Source organism: Cervus canadensis, chromosome 3 (assembly GCF_019320065.1).
Source record: "Cervus canadensis isolate Bull #8, Minnesota chromosome 3, ASM1932006v1, whole genome shotgun sequence".
Lineage (NCBI taxonomy): Eukaryota > Metazoa > Chordata > Mammalia > Artiodactyla > Cervidae > Cervus > Cervus canadensis.
This window is the reverse complement of record NC_057388.1, coordinates 57395318-57408092: the sequence shown is the minus strand read 5'-3', so window position 1 is coordinate 57408092 and position 12775 is coordinate 57395318. Positions and strand designations below refer to the sequence as shown.

General features: G+C 40.6%; 1 protein-coding gene across 6 annotated transcripts in view; it reads left to right on the top strand.

The window, feature by feature from the left end:
• Positions 1-2824: 2824 nt before the first annotated feature.
• ANLN (anillin actin binding protein) overlaps positions 2825-12775 on the top strand; it is a 56916-nt gene continuing 46965 nt past the window's right edge. For all 6 annotated transcript variants that reach the window (XM_043463207.1, XM_043463203.1, XM_043463206.1 and 3 more), the window contains exons 1-3: positions 2825-3041; positions 9600-9753; positions 11974-12303. In XM_043463207.1, coding sequence (XP_043319142.1) covers positions 3024-3041; positions 9600-9753; positions 11974-12303 — 502 coding nt within the window. In that variant the 5' untranslated portion in view covers positions 2825-3023. The remainder of the gene's footprint in view (positions 3042-9599; positions 9754-11973; positions 12304-12775) is intronic.

The following is a 12775-nucleotide window of genomic DNA, read 5'->3' as shown; positions in this document are numbered from 1 at the left end:
CACTGATTTGATGGACATGAGTTTGAATAAGCTCTGGAGTTGGTGATCGACAGGGAAGCCTGATGTGCTGCAGTCCATGGGGTTGCAAAGAGTTGGACATAAGTGAGTGACTGAACTGAACTGAGACTTCAATCTCTAGCACAGCTTCTGGCACAGAATATGGGTTTAACAAACTTCAACTTTATAGGGTGGTTGCTATTATCATCATCATCAGGGTAAAGACAGATTGTGAATAAACATAAATATTCTGAGTAGTTATATTGTGCTACATGTTCTATCTATCTCTTTTAGTCTTTATCAGAATCCAGCTATAAAGAATCTAAGGGGCTTACGTGGTAGCTCAGTGGTAAAGAATCTGCCTGCAATGCAGGAGACGCGAGTTCCACCTTGGGTCAGCAAGACCCCCTAGAGAAGAAAATGGCAACACACTCCAGTTGCCTGGAAAATTCCATGGACAAAGGAGCCCCATGGGCTCATGAGTCTGCCGAGTTGGACATGACTGAGCATGCAGGCACACAGGCATAAAGAATCTAAGGCTCATAGAGGTCAAAGCTGGAAGGCAAAGGGTTTCATAAATTTCTAATGACTCATTTTCCAATGCTGTGTAAACTTCCTCCTGATCCTCCAACCCTAATATACCCACTACTTTCTTGTCCAGCACTTGAAAAAAAAATTCAAGCATCTTTTCTCTTTGGTTCATAGCTAGCATGGGCTTCCCTAGTGGCTCAGATGGAAAAAAATCCACCTGCAATGCAGGAGACCTGGGTTCGATCCCTGGGTCAGGAAGATCCCCTGGAGAAGGGAGTGGCTATCTACTTCAGTATTACCTGGAGAATCCCACGGACAGAGGAGCCTGAAGGGCTACAGTCCATATGGTCACAAAGAGTCAGACACAAATGAGCAATTAACATTTTTGAGTTGAAAAGAAAGTTAAAGTGAAACTCACTCAGTTGTGTCCAACTCTGTGCGACCCCATGGACTACACAGTCCATGGAATTCTCCAAGCCAAAATACTTGAGTGGGTAGCCTATCCCTTCTCCAGGGGATCTTCCTGACCTAGGAATCGAACCAGGGTCTCCTGCATTGCAGGTGGATTCTTTACCAACTGAGATATCAGGGAAGCCAACACTTTTGAGTTAGATATTAATAATTCAAAACACTTGGGTAGGGCCTTATTACTTATTATAGAATACTTTTTGATTGCTTTCAGTTTTTCACCTGATCGGCCTAACAACTCTGAGAAAGGCAGGGCAGCTTATTATTTTGGTTTTACAGATAAGAAAACCAAAATCCAAAGAGGCTAAATTGGAGGTTCTTAACCTGTGACCGGGCTTCCCTGGGGGCTCAGAGGGTAAAGCGTCTGCCTGCAACGCAGCAGACCCAGGTTCAATCCCTTGGTTGGGAAGATCCCCGGGAGAAGGAAATGGCAACCCACTCCAGTACTCTTGCCTGGAAAATCCCATGGATGGAGGAGCCTGATAGGTTACACTCCATGGGGTTGCAAAGAGTCGGACAGGACTGAGCGACTTCACAACCTGTGACCATGAACTTCATGGAATCATAGCTTAAAATGCTTATGGTTGCAAGGGCATTTTTAAGCTTTAATTGTATTTTCAAAGGAGTCTATGATTCCCAAAAAGGTTTAAAAGATAATGAGTTAAATGATTTGCCGAAAGCCTAGGGTCACAAAGTCCTGGTGGAGTCAAGGCCCCAAGGAATTTCTTCTCATCCCATGCTCAGAATTCTTTCCATTACTACATACAGTACCACAATTCAAATTACAGATATTACTAGTGAAATACTTTTTATAATGTTCACTGACTTGCTAAGATAGAAACCTTATTAAATATACTGAAATTCTTACTTGGGAGTAATGGTTTTGGCCTGTTCAACTGTTGGGCAGCCATTCAGAAATCTACACAGTGTTGCGGATGAACAGGTCACAACCTGTTTGTCCTCTTTATAACAAGCCCTAATATAGACTTGCTAAATAAGGTATGAATCTGATACAGTATTATCAGTATTAACAGTATTATTATTATTATTAAAAAACGTTATTTTTCAATTCTCAATAAAGAATAGTCATGAGACCTAGCTATGAACCAGTGGTGGAGAGTAGACTATGAGCCGAGAATGGGATTTTCATTTCTCCAGGGCCAGTTACTTAAAGTGTTAGGGTCTCCCTTCTCTTACCTGTAAAAGAAAGGATAAAAGTGGGTAGCTTCTCAGCTCTAACTTTGCATGCAGTTTGATGGGCTTAAAATAAGAAGGACCGACAGGAGTTTTGTGTATAAGCATTAACAGGTCTGTTAAAGTTAACCTTATTTTCTCAGTGATAAAGGCCAGTGCCCAAGGCGGGTCACTGGTCATTAGCCACAAGTGTCTGGGGGCTCACCAGACCTGCGCCTCAAGAAGGCCAAGACTGAGTCCACCTTGGAGTGAAGCAGGAGCTGGCGACCAGATGAACAGAAAGCTACGTAAGGTCAAAGGTCCAGTGGGATTCCAAACAGAAGGGCCCTTAATCCTAGATTTAGGAATGAAGGAAAGCAGGAACGCCCAGGCACAGGAGTGTGAAGGGATCTGCTTAAACAGGGTGGGGTGTGCGAGCGTTGGGGGTGGGGCTTTGAGCCAGGAGGCAGTTGATGCGCTGGAGCGCCGCACCTACGGCTGCATCCCCGCCGCCTGGGCCAGGCAGTCACTGAGCCGGCAGAGCCACCCTTGGGAACCTCCCAGCCCCGGCGAGGCCAAGTGATCTAGCGCCGGGGCAAGGAGAGGCGTGCCCCGCCCCCCGCCCCGCCCGTGCGCATGCGCGCGGGTCCGGGCGCTGAAATTCAAATTTGAACCGCCGCGACAGGCCGAGTCGGACTTCGGAGGCAGTGGGGAAGAGGAGAGGAGCTTGGGAGAGTTCCCCGCTACCCTCTTGTTTTCTTCAAGGGACACACTGAGCCGGCACTCACTCTTCTTTTTCTGAATTTGAACCACCGTTTTGGCCGTCTCGTAATCGACACGCGAAGTCCGGGGCGATGGACCCGTTTACCGAGGTGAGAAAACTTGCGGGCAGAGCCAGCCATGACGGCGCCCGCCGCCCACCCTCCCCTCCTACCCTCTGTCAACCTCCCGGCCCCGAGGCCGGAGAGCGCGTGCGCGCGCGTGCGCAGAGTGGGCGTGCGAGGGTCCAGCTTGGAGCTGCAGGGTGCGGCGGGTTCCCTCTTCTCTGTGGCTGTAATTCATCCGCGGTTTTCTTGTTCTTATCCTGCAGATGAAGCTCTGCGGGGGAAGTTTTTAGTCTGTCCTCAGTAGTAGTAGTGAAAAGACCTCCTGTCAGCCCCGGTTATTATACGCCCCTCTGGAGTGGATCCCTGGGTCTTCCAAGGGTGCGGTAGGGGCCTGACGAAACAGATCCCCTTGGAAGTAAAAGCCGGGATATTGCAGGGTGGAGTCGGGTGGCCGAGTGACTCAGTACTGTGTGCAGCCGCCGCCTGGAAATGGAATGGAATGCGGTTTGCGGGGTTCGTGTGATTCGCAGAGGAGCCGTGCGTTTAATTTGTTAGTCTCTCAGTCCTGTCCAAACTCTGCGACCCCGTGGTCTGTCCATGGAATTTTCCAGGCAAGAATACTGGAGTGGGTTGCCATTCCCTTCTCCACTCCATACATTTAAGAATGAAGTGAACGAAGTGACAGCAAAATCTTAAAATAAGCCGATGCCTGACACCATTGCATTCGTTCCTATGAAGTCAATAGTTCTCTTCAGTTTCTATTGGTTACCTAACTAGCAAAGAAGATTCATACCTGAGGTTGACACTAATTGAAAGGAAAATTGCTAGCCGAGTATGTTCAAGTCAAAATTTACAGCCCACGATTAAAAAAAAAAAAAACAAAAAACCTGTTTTGGGTGTGTTTATGGGGCATAACATTATAGCAGGACTTAACTCATCTTTTGTTCTTTGGAAATTAAATATGGATTAATTACATCATTACTGTGTCGTTTATTTGTCTAGCTTTGACTTTCGTTGCGAATGTACGTTGACACACTCAGGAATTTAGTGTGGCCAATTGTCCACTACTCTTTTTCAAGGACAGTTCCTCTTTTTTTTACGGTGTTGTGCAAGTGTCAAACTGTTATTTTTTGAGTTGTTGCAAAGTGGGCCTAAAAATGTCTCTACACTAGATTGAAAAGCTTGAGTGGAGAATATTAATACCCCCCCCCTTTTTTTTTGAGATGTAGTTGCAAGTCTGTTTAAGATATTAAAAGTTGCAGCAATTAGAGTTTACTTGTATTCAAACACAACAATATTTGTTTCCAAATTCTCAGTCATCTCAGGGATACACATCAATTTGTTAACCTTAAATATTATAACGGAAAAATCCTGAGCACATTTTTGTATTAGCTTTAGGGAATAGAGCTGGTGGTTCCCCACGTATTTTTCACTTACATTGAAATTAAAAAGGATATGTTATGTTACAACTTAAAATAGGATTCCTTAAAATAATAGCCCTTTCTGTTCTCAATATTTTATATTTCTAAGTAACTGACAAGAGCAAAGCATTTTGAAAGTTGGCTGAAAATTGCACTTCATTTTACTTAAAAATGTTATTCTGAAGCTAGTACAAATCTCAGTTGAAAAAAATTATTTAAAAGTAACTTTTCATTTTAGAGTGCAGCTCAGAAATATGTGTGGTTTAGTGTGTGTGTTTTATATTTTGAGAAGTTAGACCGGTTGCAGTTGGAATCAACAGCTTTGACATCTTTTCCTTAATTGGGAGTGAGTGAACTATTTGAAATGGTTCCAAAGATTAGGTGCTTAATTATAGCATTCATAACATTTTTGTACAGTGAAGCTAACTGTTCCTCATCTGAAAAGAAAAGGAAATTGAAAGTCAGTTAAAATGACTTTCTCAGCTGGAGTTCCTTATCAGAACCATAGAATATAGAAAATTATTTGAGAGAAACTATTTTTCTCAGTTTTCCCAGAAGTGATTTTTTTTCTCAAAAGTGATTCTTAACCATGCCATTCTGTAGGCATAGGAGAGATGTTAATTCATTACATTAATGCCAGGGCCTTAAGGATTAATTCTTCTGGTAACTCTTGTTGAGAAAGGCTGTGCTGCGCTCAGTCGTGTCTGACTTTGCGACCCCATGGACTGTAGCTACAGCCATCCTCAACTCTTGTTTCCTCAGACAAGGCTGTTGTGCAGTGGTTCCCCTCCCTGTTGTCACTGGTGCTGTCTGGCTCACTTTCTGTCTTCCTGCCTGTTCTACCTGGCAAACTTTGTTTTGACCTCCAGCTCACAGTTTGATTCCCCTTCTTCAGAGAGGAGGTCACCTTTCACAATACACATCTCACTTGCATTTATATGTACCTGTTGAACATGTTTTCTGTTAGAATGTAAGCTTCCTGAAGGTAGGAGATTATTCAGAGATATTTCTGAATATCTTTTGCTTGATGTTCAAGCACAATCCAATAACGGTCTGCTGAATTGATATGAAAGAGAACCATTCATTGTAAACTGTTTTACAGACAAATAATTAAATAAAGCAGTAACTGTTAGAACATTTGAGCAATATTCTTTTCTTGTAGGAAATCTCAAGTATAATGCATCCATTGCCCAGCAACATGTGGCCATATTGTTTTACTGTATCTGCCTCTAATCCTCCTCACTGAATTATTTGGAAGCAAATTCTAGAAGGCATATAATTTTCTACATAAATACATAGGTATTCATCACTGAACACTAAAGACTTAAAAAAATCATAATTCTATTATCACACCTAAAAAATAAACAACCGTTCCTTAAAATCGTCAAACATTGTCAGTGTCCAGCTTTTCCTAAGTGTCTCATGATTTTGCAGTCTGAATCAGCATCTAGACAGAATCCACAGGACTATGTGTTCCTGATGTTCTTCATGGACCAACCAGAGAAAAAGAAAGAATCTATCTTGATTTATGGATAAGCTAGCAGTTAAGGCACATGTTTATTATGATGATCAGCTAATAGCATTAAAAAGTTAAGGTTGATCATATGAATTTGGTTAGTTCTACTGATGATAAGTTTTTCAAAGAACAATTGGATTTAGTCAAACTATAGTTTTTAGCAAAGCAGTTAAGAGTCTAGACTCTGGAGCCTGTTTCTTAATCTTGCCTTGCTACTCGTCAGCTGTGTGACCTATGGCTTGTTATTGAAGCCCTACCTGAATTTTTTCATCTCTAAAACAGTAGTAAAAACAGAGTTTCAACAAATCATATTTGAAAATGAAATGAGTTAGTGTCTGCTGACACTGAAAGTACTTGAAGTCCTGTCTAAGCACTAGTGGTTGTTGTACTTGTTTCTTGCTGTGCTTAGTCACTCAGCCATATTCGACTCTTTGTGACCCCATGGGCTGTAGCCCACCCGGCCCCTCAGTCCATGGGGTTTTTCAGGCAAGAAATACTGGAGTGGGCTACCATTTCTTTCTCCAGGGGATCTTGCAGACCCAGGGATCCAACCTGTGTCTCCTGCATTGCAGGCAGATTCTTTATCCATTGAACTATCTGGGAAGTTCTTTTTGTACTTGTTGTTAGGTAGATTTAAAGCCATAAACTTATTGCTCATAATGTCAATATTAGCATTTTAGTCTGAAGATCTGCTGATGGTGATGGTCACCCCAGGTTAGCATAGGAAATCCACAGCTAGTTGTGTCAAGTCAGAACTTTCCATGTAGGAACTTTAAAAGAGAAAAAGCTACAATTAAAATATATAAAACATTTTTTTCTTGTGATGTTAATTGACAAACATGCTATCACTGTTTTGGATAGAGTTTCTTTAATTTTCCAGAATTAAGTGAACTCTCTATGATGACCAGGGAAGGAATGCTTCTAGAACATTTTGAAAATAATAAGTTGTTATTGAGTCTGCTTTGTTTAAGAAGGTAGGAAATCAGTAATATCTCCCAGAAAAAAATTCTGTCAGAAATGGTTTGAGGGATGTGGGGCAGAAATTGCTTAAGGACTCTACACTTCAGTTATTTTAGATCCCTTCATGTGGAGTATCTTATTTCCTGATTGTTAGTAATTGCATTGTTTTATTTTCTTTTAATGCCTTTATTATTTGAAGAAGGAAGTGTGATATTTGAAGGAATGTACCTTATAAATAAAAAAAGCACTTAAATTCCTGATACACTATTATAAGGAAGGGTAACTTACATTTATTTAGCTGTTGACTTTATGCATTTTAGATATATCACTTCTTTTATATTAATAATCTTTGGTATTTATAAGTTTTATATTACAGATTAGGGAACTTTTTTGCTTATCTAATTTGTTTTAATCTTGAAATTTTTGAATCTACTGTAACAGTAGAACACTTTGTGTATGTTTGAATTGCAAAACCTCATTCTTTTGACCCATTGCGCATAGTAACTGAAAATATACTGACTCATAAGTATTCTAACTGACCAGAATGGAATGTGGGTGTGTCCATGAATGAACATATTTAGGCTAGTTTTGTATCTTGGGAATGATGTGTTTTATTGTGGGGAAAATTATCAGACATATATGAATTTGTATAATACTGTCACTTTTGAGTTTGTTGAAGACCTTAAAGGATAAAGGTTTTGTGTTTTGGAAGGCATTTGGCTCATAAATTACTCTTTCAGTGACATAGCATTTAGATTTAGTGTTAACTTCTTTCAATGTGAAATCATCCCTAAGATAAGCTCATGCTTGTTTTTCATATTCAGAGAGACTTAAAAAATGATTATTCTGTCTTAATTAAGCAGTTAAAAAGGTCAGGTGGAGTTAAATTCCTTAGTCTGCAATAATTACTTTATCTGTGTTTGCAGGGCAGTGTATACTCCAGCCAGTAATCTGCATGCCTTCTCTGGTTGTGTTCAAAGAAAATAAATTCTTTTACAGGGTTTTGTGTTTGTTATACTATATTGATTCCAATAGGAGAATGTTTTGGGGTTTGGAAAGAGTCATATTCATGATTCTATGGAATACTAAGATTTCAACTTAAAACTGTTTTATTGTATATGGATATTTAATTAAAACATGAAAATATTTAGGTTGATTTTTCTCTTAGGAAGGATCTTATGTTTTCAAAGGACTATTAAGTCAGTTATCTCTTGCTGTTTACCATCATCCCAAGTCTTGGTGGCTGTATTAGTTTTGCTGCTATAAAAAATTACTACAGATTTGCTAGCTTAACATCATACATGTTATCTTTGGTAGGTCAGAAGTCTGTTGGGTTTTGCTGGGTTCAGATCAAGGTGTTATCAGGATTGTATTTCTTTTTGAGGATTTGGGGACACCTGTTTCCTCGCCTTGTTTAGCTGATAGAGGCCCCCTGCTTTTTTTGGCTTGCAGCCCCCTTACTCCATCCTCAGTGCCCCCAATTCCATCACTCTGACCTCTGCTTCCCTTGTCACATCTTCTCTGACTCTGACCTTCCAGGCTTCTCTTCCCTTGTAAGGACCGTTGCAATTACATTGTGCTTAGTCAGTCAGTCGTGTCTGACTGTTTGCAACCCCAGGGACTGTAGCCTGCCAGGCTCCTCTGTCCATGGGAATTCTCCAGGCAAGAATACTGGAAAGGTTTGCCTCCTCCAGGGGATCTTCCCAACCCAGGGATCGAACCCAGGTCTCCTGCATTGCAGGCGGATTCTTTACCATCTGAGCCACCAGGGAAACCCAAGAATACTGGAATGGGTAGCCCGTCCCTTCTCCAGGTGAGAACTTCCCGACCTAGGAATCAACCTGGGGTCTCCAGCTTTGCGGGCAGATTCTTTACCAGCTGAGCTACCAAGAAGGTCCTGCGATTACATTGGGCCCACCTAGAAAATCCAGATAATCGCTGCATTTCAATGTCATTAATTTAATCACATAAGTAAAGTCCCTTTTGCCATGTAAGGTAACATATAGGTTCACAGGATTAGGGTAATGAACAACTTGAGGAAACCGTTATTCTGCCTACCATCGTGGTTAAAACAACCACCATGTTATTTCCCATGACTCAGTGGCTTAGCATTTGGGCTCAGCTGAGCTGGACTTCTGGTGTCCCCTGGGATCATACAGAAGTCTGCAGTCATATAGAAATTTCTGGGACTGGATGGTCTAAAATGGTCTTCCTCCCAGGTCTGGTGGTTGATGCTGGCTGTCAGCTGGGCCATGTGTCTAGCAGGCTTAACCTGGGCCTCTTCACAGGAAGACAGTGTTCCAAGAGAGTGAGAACAGAAACTGCAAGACCTCTTGAGCCCTGGGATTGGAAGTCACATACACAGTATCACTTCTGCCATGTTTTAACAGTCAAAGTGAATCATAAAGCCAGCCTGATCAAATACCTTTTGAGGGAAGCAGAAAAAAATCTGTGGCCATTTAAAATCTCATGCAATGAACTTAACACATTTCATTCCCCCTTTAATGGTCATATTATATCTAATCAAATTTTGACATGACAGTGCTCATTTGGTAAATCTTGACTTAATTACTGAGAATTTGACTTTTGAAATGTATTTAACTGTTATTATACATGTCTGATGACAGTGACTTGAGAAGTTATCTGAAATTTTGTGAACCTTTGACTAAACTTATGCTTTAATGCTCTGGTGTATTGTATATGTAGAAACTGCTTGAGCGAACCCGTGCCAGACGAGAGAATCTTCAGAGGAAAATGGCTGAGCGACCCATCCCAGCAGCAAGGTCTCTGACTCACGCCAAGCGGATCAGGGAGCCACTTTCAGAAGCAAGTAACCAGCAGCCCCTATCTGGTGGCAAAGGTAATAGGCTTTGTGGGGAAAAGTAAAATTTGCAGTTTTCAAAATGCAAATAAGTGCCAAACACTTTATTGTTCCTGCGGAAGACCAAGGTCTTTGGGAGACAAATGTAATAGCCTCCAGGGGAAATATCAACCTTTTATTGTATTCCAGGCCTGTTATATTAGGCCTGGAACCTATCAAGCCAGAGCAGAATTTCTAACAAATATTTCAGATTAACTGGTTGAGCTTTATTTTCCTCATTCCAAAATATTGTTAATCCTCTAAGGGAAGTATTCTACGGGAGCAGTGGAGCATTGACACTGGCCATAGTGTTGAGTTTCTCTTCCCCTCTTACGTGAACAGGGCAACAAAAGGCAGGCCTGCCTGCAGATGCTTGAAATATCATGAGTCTTTTCATCCTCTGTCTGCTGAACCGTGTCTCTCAGGCTGGGCACAAAATATAGGTTGTTAATCTACAGAACTACTGAAATTAAATAGAAACAAAATTAACCACCAACACCCCCACCCACCCCAAGAGGGGCTTCCTTGGTGGCTCAGTGGTAAAGAATCCTTTTGCCAATGCAGTAGACGTGGGTTCGATCCCTGGGTCGGGAATATCCCTTGGAAAAGGAAATGGCAACCCACTCTAGTATTCTTGCCTGGAGAATCCCATGGACAGAGGAGCTTGGCAGGCTATCGTCTTATGGGGTCACAAAGAGTCGGACACAATATAGCAACTAAAACAAACAACAACTCCTGCAACAAACTCAAATGCACCTGGAAAGTTTCTTATTCTTTCCTAAATCCTGACATCCTCAAACTTATATCAGTCAGCTGGTTTAATCTTTTGGAATAATCTGGAGATGATAATATTCTTTAGTAGACATTTAAAATGCACATAGGAAAAGAGTATTACAGAGGGCAAAACCAATATTACAAAAGAGATGAGGGCATAGTGCTGGTTCCTTACTATTTTGTAAGCTAACCATAGAATGAGAATTTCTCTTTGTATGTTAATACATTTTGAAGGGAAGGAATATCATGTATATTACATGGGAAAACAGAGATCTAGCTCTAGTCTAGGATCTCTTCACTGTGGCACAGCTTTATGCAATCAGATATTGAGTACTATGTACTTGAAAACTAGTGGTTAGAACTGTATTTTGATGCTTAAATGGAAATATTTACTGTTTCGTATAAGAAATGTAAACTTAAAGCATTCTATATTTTCAGGTAGTGAAGCATGTTAAATAGGAACACTTCCAAAAAATGATTAGATAAGTTCATTTAAAATATACCCTTAAGTGAGTTGTAGAAGATTGGAAAGATTCATGATGTATTATTTACTTAGATTGATATTTATGAGGGCAATCATGACTTCCCACTAATGATACTTCAGTTACTGCCAGAACAAGAACACTTGGTTAGACAGCCAGTGAAACTGACCTCAAAGGGAATTTACATTCTTACTTTTAAAGGATTAGTTTTATAGGAGGTATAGTAGAACTCATTCTTGGGTAAAAATTATATTCCTTTTGTTTGGATAGTTCCTTTTTCTTTTAGGACTTTTTAATTCGTTTCATAGGTGTTCATGGAGGTTTTTTTTTTTTTTTTCCATGGAGGTTTTAAGTGTAAAATGTTAAACACTTGCGTTGATGAATTTGCTTGGTACTGGTCAGATAATTCAGTCAGTCTTTTGGTTCTCTGCCTCCTAAACCTCAAGCCAGGTACCCTTCTACTCTTGTTTACTGTTCATGAAAAATTGTTTTTAAAAGCAGAAAGCTTGTTTTTACCCTTAGCTCAGGTGTTAAGCTCATGTTAAGCAGGTAACTCGATTTCTCTGGACTTGATTTTTCTTATTTAAAAATGTGGTAACTGGACTGTATGATCTTTAAAATCCCTTAGAACATTTGCTTTGCTTATTCTGTGTGCATACGTTTTATTTCCTAGTGTCTGAAGACCACAGAGAACATTATACATAAATCTTGAAGATGTTATTTGAAGATTTTTTTCATTAAGGTTTTTTTAAACTGTTAAATTATATGCAAGCTTAAACAGAAATCTCTCATATCAGATTTCCAAGTTACTGAAAGAAAGTAGAATTTTACATATTTCTTCTTGTGAATTAAATCATTTAAAGGAACAGAGAGAATAGTGTTTTATTCATTTGTACCTACCATTAAAGTTTTTTCATGCCGTGCAAAATTACAGAACTTTTAATTTTTGTCCTATTTAACCTAGAGAAATCTTGCACAAAACCATCACCATCCAAAAAACGCTGTTCTGACAACACTGAAGTAGAAGTTTCTGACTTGGAAAATGAAAAGCCAGTTGAGTCAGCATCTGCAAAACCTTGTTCTCCGAGGCCTGTGTCCCCTCAGGCTCAGCCACAGATGCCTCAGACACCTGCTGCTGTCAGTGACTCCTTGGCTGCCCCAGCCTCAGCACCACAGCTGGGTGTGAGGAGCGGGCCGAACTCAAGACTGGGAGCAGCTGCAGCCTCCTCAGTCAGAACACGAATGCAAAAGCTGGCTGAGCAGCGACGCTGTTGGGATAGTGATGATGTGACAGGTATGCACTCTTGTGGACCGTGTGGTCCTTAATCTGTTTCAGTGCAATTCAACTTGATAGGTTAAAAATTTCATGTATCAGTTAACACAGGAACGGTAAGTGCTTTTGATCTATGTCCTGAGTATCCATTGCTTGCTAATGGTTTATATATCATTATATATTTATCGGGTGTGTTCTCGCTGAAGTAAACGATGATGAGGTTCTTAGACTGGTTCACAAAACCTTGATCTTATAAAGGAACTATCTTATATTTGCAATGAAAACACTAAAGGATAAACTGTACTCTTGGCATTATCAACCTTGCTGACCTTCAGTTCTATATTCAAGAAATCCTGTTTCATGGATTCACTGAATAAACCTGAGTGACTAAGGTATGCAATGCTGTTCACAGGGGAAAAAGAAAATTTCAAAAAATATTTATCGAACACCTGCAAAGCATGTGATCATGCTAAGGTGCTGGAGACAGATAAAG